At 34.7% G+C, this 13,811-nt stretch overlaps 1 protein-coding gene across 3 annotated transcripts in view; it reads right to left on the bottom strand.

Moving 5' to 3' along the window:
- Positions 1 to 13,811, bottom strand: part of RPS6KA3 (ribosomal protein S6 kinase A3) — a 99,735-nt gene that overhangs the window by 48,188 nt on the left and 37,736 nt on the right. For all 3 annotated transcript variants that reach the window (XM_051985130.1, XM_051985128.1, XM_051985129.1), the window contains exons 3-4: positions 8,711 to 8,827; positions 5,939 to 6,020 (exon numbers count right to left, since the gene is read on the bottom strand). In XM_051985130.1, coding sequence (XP_051841090.1) covers positions 5,939 to 6,020; positions 8,711 to 8,827 — 199 coding nt within the window. The remainder of the gene's footprint in view (positions 1 to 5,938; positions 6,021 to 8,710; positions 8,828 to 13,811) is intronic.

Raw genomic sequence — 13,811 nt, 5'->3', positions numbered from 1 at the left:
TTTTAGTTGCAAACCCAATTCATTGACCTTCTCTTTCTCTATTTTATACAAATAGGCCTCTAGAGATATGAAATTTCCCCTTATTACCGCTTTGGCTGAATCCCATACATTTTGGTGTGATGTCTCATTATTATCGTTTTCTTGGGTGAAGTTATTAATTATGTCTATGATTTGCTGTTTCACCCAATCATTCTTTAGTATGAGATTATTTAGTTTCCAATTATTTTTTGGTCTACTTCCCCCTGGTTTTTTGTTGAATGTAATTTTCATTGCATCGTGGTCTGAAAAGGATGCATTTACTATTTCTACCTTACTGCATTTGAGTTTGAGGTTTTTATGTCCTAATATATGGTCAATTTTTGTATAGGTTCCATGAACTACTGAAAAGAAAGTGTATTCCTTTCTGTCTCCATTACATTTTCTCCAGAGATCTATCATATCTAACTTTTCTAGTATTCTATTTACCTCTTTGACTTCTTTCTTATTTATTTTGTGGCTTGATTTATCTAATTCTGAGAGTGCAAGGTTAAGATCTCCCACTATTATAGTTTTACTGTCTATTTCTTCTTGCAGCTCTCTTAGTTTCTCTTTTAAGAATTTAGATGCTACCCCACTTGGTGCATATATGTTTAATTTAGATAGTGCTTCATTATCCATGCTACCCTTTAGCAAGATATAGTGCCCTTCCTTATCTCTTTTAATTAGATCAATTTTTGCTTTAGCTTGATCTGAGATCAGGATAGCTACCCCTGCTTTTTTGACTTCACCTGAAGCATAGTAGATTTTGCTCCAACCTTTTACCTTTAACCTGCATGTATCTCCCCGCTTCAGGTGTGTTTCCTGTAAACAACATATTGTAGGATTCTGGCTTTTAATCCATTCTCCTAACCGCTTCCTCTTTATGGGGGAGTTTACCCCGTTCACATTTATGGTTAGAATGACCAATTCTGTATTACTTGCCATCTTGTTAACCCCGGTTTATGCTTTCCTCCCTTCTTTCCCCTTTCCCCCCCTTCCAAGTATTAAGCTTGTGAGCACCCCTTGCTTCTCACAGCCCTCCCTTTTTAGTATCCCTCCCCCCGCCTTAGAGTTCCTCCCCCTATCTTACCCCTTTCCCTCCTAGTTCCCGTATTCCCTTCCGCTTAGCTTATCCCTTCCCTTTTCACTTTTCCCTTCTCACTTTTCAATGAGGTGGGAGAAGTTTCACCATAGATTGAATATGTCTTAAGATTTTTCACTTAAAGCCAATTCTGAAGGCAGTAAGATACCCACTATATTCATCCCCCTCCATTCTTTCTCTCAGATATAATAGGTTTCCTATGCCTCTTCATGAGATATACTACCCCCACTTTACCCTTTTTCTGATACAATGTCCTTTCCACATCAATTTCTAGAACAAGGTATACATGTATTCTTTATACATCTATATAGTCAAAATATAGTTCCCAAGATTAATCTTTACCTTTTTAGATTTCTCTTGAGTTCTATATTTGTAGATCAAACTTTTTGTTAAGTTCTGGTTTTTTCATCAGAAATAGATGAAATTCGCTTACTTCATTGAATGTCCATCTTCTTCCCTGGAAAAAGATGCTCATTCTCGCTGGGTAAGTTATTTTTGGTTGCATACCAAGTTCCTTAGCCTTTCGGAATATCATATTCCAGGCCCTTCGATCTTTTAATGTGGATGCTGCCAGATCCTGGGTGATCCTTATTGTGGCTCCTTGATACTTGAATTGGGTTTTTCTAGCCACTTGCAATATTTTTTCCTTCATCTGAGGATTCTGGCATTTGGCCACTATATTCCTTGGTGTTTTGATTTTAGGATCCCTTTCAGTGGGTGATCGATGAATCCTTTCAATGTTTATTTTTTCCTCTGTTCCTATGACTTCTGGGCAGTTCTCTTTGATAATTTCCTAGAAAATAGTGTCCAGGCTCTTTTTTTCATCATGTTTTTCTGGAAGTCCAATGATTCTCAGATTGTCTCTCCTGGATCTGTTTTCCAGGTCTGTTGTCTTCCCCAGAAGGTATTTCACATTTTTCTCCATTGTTTGATTTTTTTGGATTTGCTTGACTGATTCTTCTTGTCTCCTTGAGTCATTCAATTCCACTTGTTCAATTCTGATTTTCAGTGAAGTATTTTCTTCACTCACTTTTTAAAAATCTTTTTCTAATTGTCCAATTGAGTTCTTTTGTTCTGTGGAATTTTTTTCCATTTTGCCAATTTTGTTTTTTAGAGAGCTGTTTTCTGTTTCCAGTTCACTAATCCTATTTTTCAAGGATTTTACTTCTTTATCCACTCTCTAACTTTCTCCAGGCTCTTTTGCCAAGCCTCCCTCTCCTTTTCCCAAGCTTCCCTCTCCTTTTGCCAAGCCTCACTCTGCTTTCCCCATTTTTCTTCTAGCTCCCTTGTGAGAGCCTTTTTAATCACTTCTATGAGGTTCATCTGTGCTGAGGAACAGATGATCTCCTCCTTTGGGGATTCACCTGGAGACTGTCTGTTTTTAGTCTCCTCAGGATTTAGAGTCTGCTCTCTATCTGTATAGAAGCTGTCAAGGGTTAAAGTCCTCTTCAGCTTCTTGCTCATCCTGTCTAATAATCAAAGACAAACTACCAAAGAAAAACAGAAAAAACTGGATTCTTTCTTTGGGGGAGGGGCTGGGTATGTTATCGAGCTTCCTCTCCAGACTGCAGGGGGCAGCAGTGAGGCACTAGCAGGACTGTGTGCTCGTGGGCTCTGAGATCCCAGAGCGTGCTGAGTCACTGTGGGGAGGGAAGGGGGGGAGCGGCCAGGTCCCGAGAGACTCCAGCTGTTTGGGGTTGTATTCTTCAGCCCCGGTGTTTTTAGCTTCTCTTCTGGGCTGCTGACTTGCTGCCGGAGCAAAGTATCCAAACCTGTAGCGAAGCTCTCCCTGCAGAGACGGCTGCGATCACTCCCCACCCCCTCTCCAGTCTGCTCCCGTGCTCTCACTGCCGCTGCCCTCAGCCTGTGCCCGATCTAAAACCGTCCCAGCCCTCCAGTAAAGACAAACCTTTCTTAGCGAATCTCGAGGATGGCTTCTCTTGGTAACTATTTGTGGGTTTTTTTTTCAGTCAAGCATTAATTCAGAGGCTTGTAATGAAGTGGATAGTGAGAGAAAGCGTGGAGCTTATGCAGCTGTGTGCCTCCTCTCTGCCATCTTAACCGGAAGTCGATCCAGACCCATATTTCTAACTCTCTTCAAGATACTCCCAAATGGATCTTCTACTGGCAACTAAATCTCAACAAGTCCACAAGTGAGTTTCTTATCTTTCTCCTAAAACCTCTTCTTTCTGACATTACTATTTCTGGTTCTGGTACTTCTCCTACTTATCTGTCTCCTTCCTATCTGACTCTTTCCTTTCCCCTAAGTTTTTATATCAGGTCCTATAAATTCCATTTCCACAACATTTCTGTATTCTATTCTCTCTACTCAAGCCTGTTCTTGTAATGTTCTCCATGTAATTCTCCACAGTCTAAAAAATTCCTAATCAGATCTTACAACTCAAAGCAAATGCTACTTCCTTTCCTGAAGCCTTCTCTGATTCCTGACTAACTTGACCCCCAAATTTCTCAACTGATAATGACCCTTTGCCATTATTTTTGTGAAATGGATCTGAAATATGAATTCTACTTAAGATCTGTCAAAAGCTAAAAATTAAAAAAAAAATTAGGCACTGCTTCTCCAAATCTCTATTGCCTCTCAAGGAATACTCCTGACAATATTCTCATTAATAAAGAAGATTCTTTTAAAATAGAATTTTTCCTTCTATGGATTAAAAACTGTTTTGAGATAAAGCAAAAATCTATGAGATTTGAGAGATAGAAGACAAAGGTCACAGAGGAGGAATCCAAGGTCCTAACCATCCTACAAGTCTTCGTCTCACTTTACAGAAGGATACATTAAAAAGTCACTAATGCACTGTTGGTATTATTGTGAAATGATCCAACCATTCTGGAAAGCTATTTGGAATTATGCATCCCTTTGATCCAGCAGTGTCTCTACTGGGCCTGTATTCCAAAGAGATCTTAAAGGAGGAAAAGGGACCCACATGTGCAAAAATGTTTGTGGCAGCCCTTTTTATAGTAACAAGAAAGTGGGAACTGAGTGAACATCCACCAATTGGGGAAATGGCTGAATATGTTATTATATATGAATGTAATGGAATCTTTATTCTTCTATAAGAAATGATCAGGAGGATGATTTCAGAAAGGACTGGAGAGACTTAATGAACTGATGCTAAATGAAATATACACAGCTCCAACAAGATCATGTGATGATCAACTATGATGGATTTGGCTCTTTTCAACAATGCTGTGATTCAAGATAAAGTCAAGAGATTTCAAATGGAAAATGCCCTTCACACCCAGAGAGAGAAGTATGGATACTAAATATGGATCAAAGCAGTTTTTTTTCATTTTTTGTTATTTTTCTTTCTTATGGCTTAAATTTTCATTTTAGTCTTATTGTTCTTGCACAACATGACAAATATGGAAATGTTTTCTTTTTTTTTTTTTTGAGTGGGGAGAGTGAGGCAATTGGGGTTAAGTAACAAGGTCATACAACTAGGTCCTCCTGACTCCAGTGCCGGTGTTCTATCCACTGCACCACCTAGCTATCCCCTAAGAAATATATTTTAAAAGAACCACACATAATTAACCTTTATCAGACTGCTTGCTGTCTTGGGAAAGAAAAATTTGGAACACGAAAAATCTTCCAAAAATAAATGTTGAGACAGTGAGATGGTATAATGGACAGAGTATCAGCTTTGGAGTCAAGAGATCAGACCTGAGTTCAAATCTGATCCTCAGACACTTAACATTTACTAGTTATTTAACACTAACAAGTCACTTAATCCCAATTGTCTCACAAAAAACAAACAAACAAAACCAAAGGAATGTTGAAAACTATATGTATATTTGGAAAATAAAATATTGTAAATTTTTAAAAAGTTAAAATTTTTTTTTTGCCTCTCTCCCCTGGAGTAGATAAATTACTATTATCTGTTGAAGAGAAAAGTCTGTAAACTTAACATCTACATTTTGAGAAGTGAGAGGGTCAAACTTATTTTAAAATTAACTCAATTTTGTAGCTAAGAAATAGATGGCACAAATCTATCATGTTACTCTCTTGAAATCAACTATCACATATTAATTGTTTTCTTTTTAATGTTCATTTAACTGACAAGTTTTATTTTCCTTCCCTATGATACTGTTCAGTTCTGCTTCCTGGTACACCCATAACTATAACCTCACCTGAATTTACATAATACCTGGACTATTTCAACTTGTCCCAACTTTCTGCCTCCAAAAATCAAGTTTATAATAATAGTTATCACAGAATTCTATTTTTAGAGGTAAAATATAGTTCAGATACAGATGAGGAAATTGAAGCTAAAAGATGAAGAGACCTAATCAAGGTTCTAGTTAATTTGTGATAGAGATCAGGTTTCTTGAGTTTCACTGTAAGTCTTTTTCCATTATATGGCACTATTTTCCAATTTTCCAAGAGAATCATTATCATTATAAAATCTAGCCAGAACCTTTAGATATGAGGCCAAAAGCCCTCAAAATGAAATCCATACATTTCATACTACCTTACCGAAAGTCCCTGGGTGCACAAAGAAATCTAAATAATTTAAAACAAAGCAGAAAATCAAACCCATAGGTGTAGTCCTGTAAGCTCCCAGGTCTACATCTGGGAATAAAGGTACAACTTATGAGTAAGCTAAAACTTCTAAAGTAAGACTTTGCATCCTTACTTTTCATATGCTTCCAGATCATCTTGATAAAGACTTACCCCCCCAAAAAAATTGTACTTAAGAAGGAAAATAAAAATAGATTATGAAAAGCTGGTATAATTTTAAGTTATTAAGTAGGAATTTATGCTAAATAAAATTCAGAACTTCAAAAAGCACTTACCTTTCAGTGTGGCCTTTTTCAATACTTTCATTGCATAAAGCTGTCTAGCATCAGATCCTGAGATTTTTTTTACTAGAAATACCTATTTGATTAAAAAAAAAAAACCCACAATTTTTTTAAATAGAAGCATTGTTCTTTTATATAGTAAGTCAAAATATAATATCACCTAATTAGATTATATTGTGGTATATTCTTAGATGGATGCACATAAATTATGGATAGAATTGTATCTTTTCAAATTTAACAATTACACACAGCAAAACCTTATAGTTTTAGTCTACAAGGCAATTTGATAAAATTATAATTAAGAGCTTTCCACTTGTTAAAGATAGCCTGTACAAATGGATGGTGTACAGTTTTCATTTATAATTTCTTACTGCAAAAATCATTTTTTTTGTAAATAATTTTCAAATATTTAGTTAGGATTAAACAATCTTATTGTTTTAACAAAATAAACAATCAGTTCTGGCTTAACATAAATAAACCATTCTGCAGACTTTTTCCTCTGTATCACCCTTTACCCCTATCCCACCTGGGGTTTGAGGTCTTGTAGTCAGAGGTTCTGCCTAGGAGTCAAATGTGTATATAATGATAAATGTCCATTTAATTCATGAAAGAAATAGAAAGCTTTGGATATGGTGCATATATTTATTAATAGTTTGCTTGTTTTCAAAATACTGTGTGGTATTAAGTCAACTAATTATATGTGGATAAAGCCTACTCTACATGATTCATGGTAATAAGATAGCCCAGATAATTGAAATTCTTGGTGAAGATTTGAGGGATAACCTTCCTAATATTAGTAAAAAAGTTATTGTTTGGAATTAGTTTTATAAGAACAATGTTACAAATAAGCAAATGATAGATTTTAGCAAATCTAAAAATAACATATTGATGTTATCATGAAATAACAATGCTCAAGGCAGTACTTTGTGAGACATTTCTGTCTGATGTTTCATTTTTTTTTTTTTTAACCAAACTGTATCCAGAATTGAAAACTTAATTTTTAGCTTTTCTTTTTGTCAGGCAACTGGAAAGGTAGAAAAGGAGAAGCAAAAGGCCAATATTTCATTAGTCCTTGAAAAAGAGGAATGAATTTTATTACTTCTCAAAGGTCTACCAAAAGCTCAACACAAAGTATACAAATAAGCTATTTAAGAATAAGGCTTTAAAATGGGGTTTCAGCCTTGAACAGGTAGAATGGCATAACCTTAGAAACACTCCTCAGCTTCCCCAGTTCCCAGTTCTGCAGAAATCATATAACTAAGAAACAGGTTTTTTATATCTAGATTTATACAGATAGGCAAGTCATCTAGTGAGACTAATCAAGAATGGATAATATTTACAAATCCAAAGCTTAACAAATCTATGTAAATTAAATAAGTCATAGAGAAAATTAGGATATTTATCTGATAGCTCTCTTAAGTCTTCTATACAGCTCTGCTCTAGTCTTTAAATAAAAAATCCATTTTCCCCATTCTAAACCTTTCTCCCCATCTTTTAGTAGTATTCTTATTTCTAGCCTTATTAGGTTATTGGCATAGTGGTAAGTGCCTGGCAAACAAAAGCTTGGCTTAACTTTTGAGGGGAGTGAGAAGAGGTGGCAAAACTAGAATATGTCTGAGGCTGGATTTGAACTCAGTCCTTTTGACTTCAAGGGCTGGAGCTCTATCTACTTCGCCACCTAGCTGTTTTGGCTTAACTTTTCAACAGTACAAAGTCTTTCTTTGCCAGGCTGCTAGGTGATACAGTGGATAGATCACTGAACTTCAGTTTCCCAATCTGTAAAATGATGTTATTCATAATATTTATCTTCTAAGGTTATTGTAAAGATAAAATGATTAACACTCTATTTGCAAATTTTAAAGTATTAGGTAAAAGCTACCTGTTGTTATTATTTGACTTGTTTAAGCCCTGCATGGTTGTTTTCAAAATAAAATATTTGACCTGGATTGGTTAATGCAATGTGTTTGTAATACAGTATTTAAATTTTAATCTAGGGAGAAAAAAAATGTGGCAACTCCTGGGGTCTTGAATGTTATTTCTTGAAATATATATTAAACTCATTTTGTAGACTAAAATACTAAAGTGACAAAACAAACAGACACTTAACTCAAGGAGATTTGTCAACCAGTGTCTTTAGACTTTTATTCAGGGGGAGATAGTTCTATACTGTGCAAGCTGATATGCTCCCTCAGAGTTCTGGCCTGAAGAAATGAATTATTACATTATAATTATTACAGATGTAACATACATCTACAATTCTGCATGAAATAAAGAAGTTGGACAATGTTCTAATTTACTCTATGAAAGATATTATATAGTTTGACAAGAAACTGGTCACTAATGTAGAAATAATTTCAGAATCAGTAATCTATAGAATAAAGAAATAAAGAAAATTCCCTCTAGTTCTAAAATGCAGTAATTTGTACATCACTCTAAAGAAATAAAGTTACAAAAATATCAATGCCCATCATCCAAGATGGTGTCTTTGTCATTTATTTTCTTTTTAAATTTTTTTAGAGAAGCTCTCCAGAGATTATGCTTTCTGAAGGTAAAATGTAAGGCAAAACATGAACTTATGCTATTATGAGGTCCTCAAAAAAGTTCCAATGTACTTGTGAATGACGGTCGCTTTCTCTCATTTGATAACTACTTAATACTATCAGATAAGCCATTGATAAACATACACATTGCTTTTCTTTTAAGCAAATTGTTTCCTAAATCCCATGGTATGTGTAACTAATTTTCATTAATATAAAGATAATATACCTTTCCAAATGATCCTTGCCCTAGTACTTTTAGAAGTTCAAACTGGGAGGGATCTGCTTTTTCATGTCCTTCCTTTACATGATGTGTGATTGCAATTTCTTTGATACTGCCTTCTTCCTGTTGAGATAAATAAAAGATCTTTATTAAAGCCACTAGAAAACAACACTTCAAAGTAAAATTTCATCAGGTAAGTAGACTTTTTAAGAAATAAACTCTCAAACAAAATCACCTCTTATATAGAAAACTTGGTTATAAGTGACAAGTCAACTGACTGGCAAGAAAATATGTAATGATGTCAATACTGGAATTTCATATGCAAAAGACAATGGAAAAATGAGTAATGCTTACACTATCTAGGTAGGGTCATGGATAGAGCACTGAGTCTGAAGTCAAAAAGACTTGATTTAAATTCAGCCTCTGACATTTATTAGCTATATGATCCTGAGCAAGTCATTTAACCTCTATTTTTGCCTGTTTCCTTATTCATAAAATGGAAATAATAATACTGCCTTATCTCCAGGGTTGTTCTGAGGAACAAATGCAACAATTTATAAAGGGATTAGCAAAATACTTGACATATATTAGATACTCTGTAAATGCTAGATATTATTATTATTAAGTTTAAATATTTTTTGACAAATGGCATAAATGCCAATTTAGAAAAACTACAAGAAAAAATATATATATTCTACTCTATAAGTAGATACATTAAACTAAAATAATCTTTTGATTCATGCAGATATTTAAAATATTTCTGTAAAGTAGAAATCCTACTATAGAGAACTATTTCTATAATAGTTTCTATTTCTATAATGAAGCTAAAAAATATTTATGTACAACTTTTACCTGAGGTTCTAATCCTATACAGTCTTACACCTGGTAAGGTAGAAGGTCAATAAATAACACTTTGTTTAAAGATACTTCCATTCCTACTCCAATTATAAGCAGAATATTAAAAAAAAAATAACAAATTAAATTAAATTTAAAAAGCAATTTAAGATAAAAGCTAAACCTCTTTTAAAAATAATTTTTGGGGTAGCTAGATAACGCAGTGGATAGAACACCAGCCCTGAAATCAGGAGGACCTGAGTTCAAATTTGACCTCAGACACTTAAAACTTCCTAGCAGTGTGACCCTGGGCAAATCATTTAACACCAATTGCCTCAGGGGAAAAAAAAGAGAGACAGATAGAAAGAGAAACAGAGAGAGAGATATACTTTATCTAAGAAAGTGTGTATACCATTCCCCATCCTTTTCTGCATTCCTTTCAATCTTGGCTACATTGATTTTATTTGTACAAAAATTTTAAAAATTAATGTAATAAAATTATATATCATAATATTATCCCTTGTTGATCTATAAATTATGCTTCTATCCATGAGTCTGACAGGAAATATGTTCAATGTTCTAATTTGCTTTATGAAAGATAATATATAGTTTGACAAGAAACTGGTCACTAATGTAGAAATAATTTCAGAATCAGTAATCTATAGAATATTAACCTCCAGTCACAATTAGCTAGAAGGGTAAAAATCATTATCAAATTAGTGGAAATGGTAAAGATGAAAAAACAGTGCATATAATTACAACTGCTTCAATCTCATCTATTTGAAAAAATAAAGAGAAAAGAAAAAAAGCAAAAATATTGACCTTCATTATCATCACTTCCTACAAGAGTTTAAACATGCAAAGCAGTTCCCACAGTGAAAAGGTACTCAGAAATCTTTAAAACTGCAACAAGATATCTTTTTTTTTAATATTTTATTTTATTTTATTTTATTTAATAATTACTTTATATTGACAGAATCCATGCCAGGGTAATTTTTTTTACAACATTATCCCTTGCACTCGTTTCTGTTCCGATTTTTCCCCTCCGTCCCTCCACCCCTTCCCCTCGATGGCAAGCAGTCCTATATATGTTAGATATGTTGCAATATATCCTAGATACAGTATATGTTTGCAGAACCGAACAGTTCTCTTGTGCAACAAGATATCTTGACCAAGCAGAGAGACTTAGTAGACAAAAGCAATATCATTTTAGACTACAAACACATTTGTAAAACACTATGGAGGAAGATGAAGTAAAATTAAGAAAAATATCACTCTATTAAGTGAAAAGAAGTAGAGATTAGATTAAGAAAGCTTTAGAACCAAATAAACCATATCATCTCAAGAGCATTCTTACATGACATTGACATGAGAATAAGAAATAGGCAGAAAATGGAACCAAGCTATAATGATTTATTTTTAAGATCAATGACAATAGAACTATCTTGGATTCTTAGTAGCCAAGTTTCCAACATCTTTAAATTAGAAAGTTGAAAGAGCATTCAAGAAAAATTTGGGGAACATAGGATGAACCCAAACAATCATACAATGAGAAAATCTCTGCTAAAGGTAAATCAGTGTATAAACTATTTGAAGGCCAATTTATAATTTGTTGAGGAAACTGAAGATTCCAAAACAGTGGAAAAATTACAAATGGCATTAATAATGCCCTTTCCCTAGGAAAATGGGAGGTCATTAATACCAAATTATATGCTGACTTTTTCATTTTTAAAATCTTTCTTCATAAAAATCATATGTGGAGGAGAAGATTCTGGAAAATGGCAGAGTAGGTTGGTAAATTTCAGGCTTTGGATTCCTCCTACAAATAGAAAAAATTTCTGCTTCAGGGAGAACATAGACATGGGGAAAAATCAAGAAGGTTTGGAGATTTGGGGCAGAACAGGGGTCACTGGTACAACCCAACAAGATCTGAAGACCCCAGACTAAGATTACACATGAAATGCAAATACCTCTAGACTAGTTCCACAGGAATACCAAGAAGGCATTCCTTGGGCTAGCTGGGTGTGGCTGGAGTCTCAGCAGGAACTGAAGAGACTTTCATCTTCTGGACTGTTTGTGGAGTTGGGGTTCTAGTCCAGGAAGACTGAGGGAACTGTGGCTAGAACACTGAGCCCAGCTGGGCTGCAGCTCTTGGTTTTGGGGTTCCTGGTCAGAAGGGAGAGCTGAAAGGAATCTCAGACACTATCCCCCCACTCCACGGTTGGAGGTGTTTACTCTAATACTTCTTATTTTTTAAAAATGGAACTGGCAAAGAAAGACCCACACCATAGAAACTTACTATGGTATAGGGAAGTCGGGGTTCATCTTTAGAGAACAACACTGAAGGAAAAAAAAAGTCTACCCCAAAAAGTAACATAAAATCTCTCCCTGCCCAGAGAGAATTTATACAACTCTTTAAAAAAGAATTTAAAAATCAAATGAGAGACAATGAGGAAAAACCAAAAATAAATACATAAAAACCAACCAAGAAAAACAAGAAGATTATGAACCAAGTAATAACAAAACAGACAATAAAGAATGAGGGAATGTGTTCACATTCTTAAGACTGTGAAACATCTTATAAGGAAAATGACAGACCTGGAAAACAGATCAAGAAGAGAAATTATAAAAACAAGTGGATTGCCTGAAAGTTATGACCAAAAAGAACTTTGACACAATAATACAGGAAATAATCCAAAAAAAATTGTCCCAGAGTAATAGAACATGAGGGAAAGTTGAAATAGAAAAAATCCACTGATCACCACCTCAATGAAATCCTTTGTGGAAAACACACAGGAATATTATTGCCAAATTTCAAAACCCCCAGATCAAAGAGAATTATATCTACTGACAATCAAAGAACTAGGCCTGTAGCCAAAAATAAATTTGCCAAAATTATAATGCTGAATTTGAAAAATTGGCTATTCAATGAACTTGCAGATTTTCAGTACTTTCTATTAACCAAACTCGATCTTAAAAGAAAATTTAACATATAAAAGCCAATATCAAAGATCAATTTCAAGGAACTCAACATGGACAAACTGTTTAAATATGGACAAACATGGGAAATATATATGTTCAAAATTCACATTAACAATAGCGTAGAGCTCAAAAGAAAGATTGGCAGAGTTAAAGTAAAAACAGTAATCATGTTATACAAATGAGGTTCAGAGACAGAATAGGCACAGTGGCATGAGAGAGGGGAGGAAGGATGGCAATTCTGAAAATTTATTCACATTAGGAATGGGTTTAATACACAATACTATACACACACACACACACACACACACACACACACACACACACACCATGAAATGTATAGCACCTTCCCAGATTTATTTATTTATTCATTTTAGTGTTTCAGATTTTATTTTAGAATTTATAAGTTCTAATTTATATTAGATTTTATCCATATTCATGAGCCTTTTACACATCTGCATATAATCTCCAAATTCCAAAGTTAAGGGCAAGGGATCATTGCTATGGAAAGATAGGAAGACATTAAAACCAAGAAATGGGACAGACAATCCCCCTCCCCCTGTCCAGGATGCTTACTGCACACGAGAGGCATCGAGGAGACAAACTACTAGGTACAATCATTTTCTAAACTTTATTTTTAAAGGGGGAGGGTGGGAAATCCAAGGGCGAGGTCTAAGAATTTGGACCTTCCAAAATTTATAAGGAAGTAAGAAATGAGGGGCAGCTAGGTAGCGCAGTGGATAGAGCACTAGCTCAGGAGGACTTGAGTTCAAATGTGACTTCAGACACTTAATACCTCTCCTAGCTGTATGACCCTGGACAAGTCACCTAACCCCAATTGTCTCAGCACCCCTCCCCCGCCCCCCCAATAATCAAGGGAAATAAGAAATAAGAGATGAGGGATGGGCAGATGGGAAAGCAAAGGGTGAGGGAAGAAAAGGGAGGGATTCTTGGGTGGGGGAAGTTAAGCAATAGCAATACAAATTAAAGAGCAGAATCATAAAAGAGAGTCAGCTGGGATAGGAAAGTTATGTGTATATATGTGGGGAATGTATAAGTATGTGTGTGTGTGTGTATCTACCCATGTATATATCAGTATAACTTTTCTTAACTATAGCTTGCTTGGAGTAGTAGGGGGGAGGGAAGAAAGGTGGAAAAAGAATAAAGTAAATAAGGTGTACAGCAGAGAACAAAAGAACAATTTACAAGAAAGTAAAGAAAAATAGGTATCCATGAATATAATTTCTTCTATTAATATACATATTTTCTTGATTTAGTAATTTGCTGTTACATA

The sequence above is a fragment of the Antechinus flavipes genome, chromosome 3, assembly GCF_016432865.1.
Source record: "Antechinus flavipes isolate AdamAnt ecotype Samford, QLD, Australia chromosome 3, AdamAnt_v2, whole genome shotgun sequence".
Taxonomy (NCBI): Eukaryota; Metazoa; Chordata; class Mammalia; order Dasyuromorphia; family Dasyuridae; genus Antechinus; species Antechinus flavipes.
This window is presented reverse-complemented; position numbering and strand designations above follow the sequence as displayed.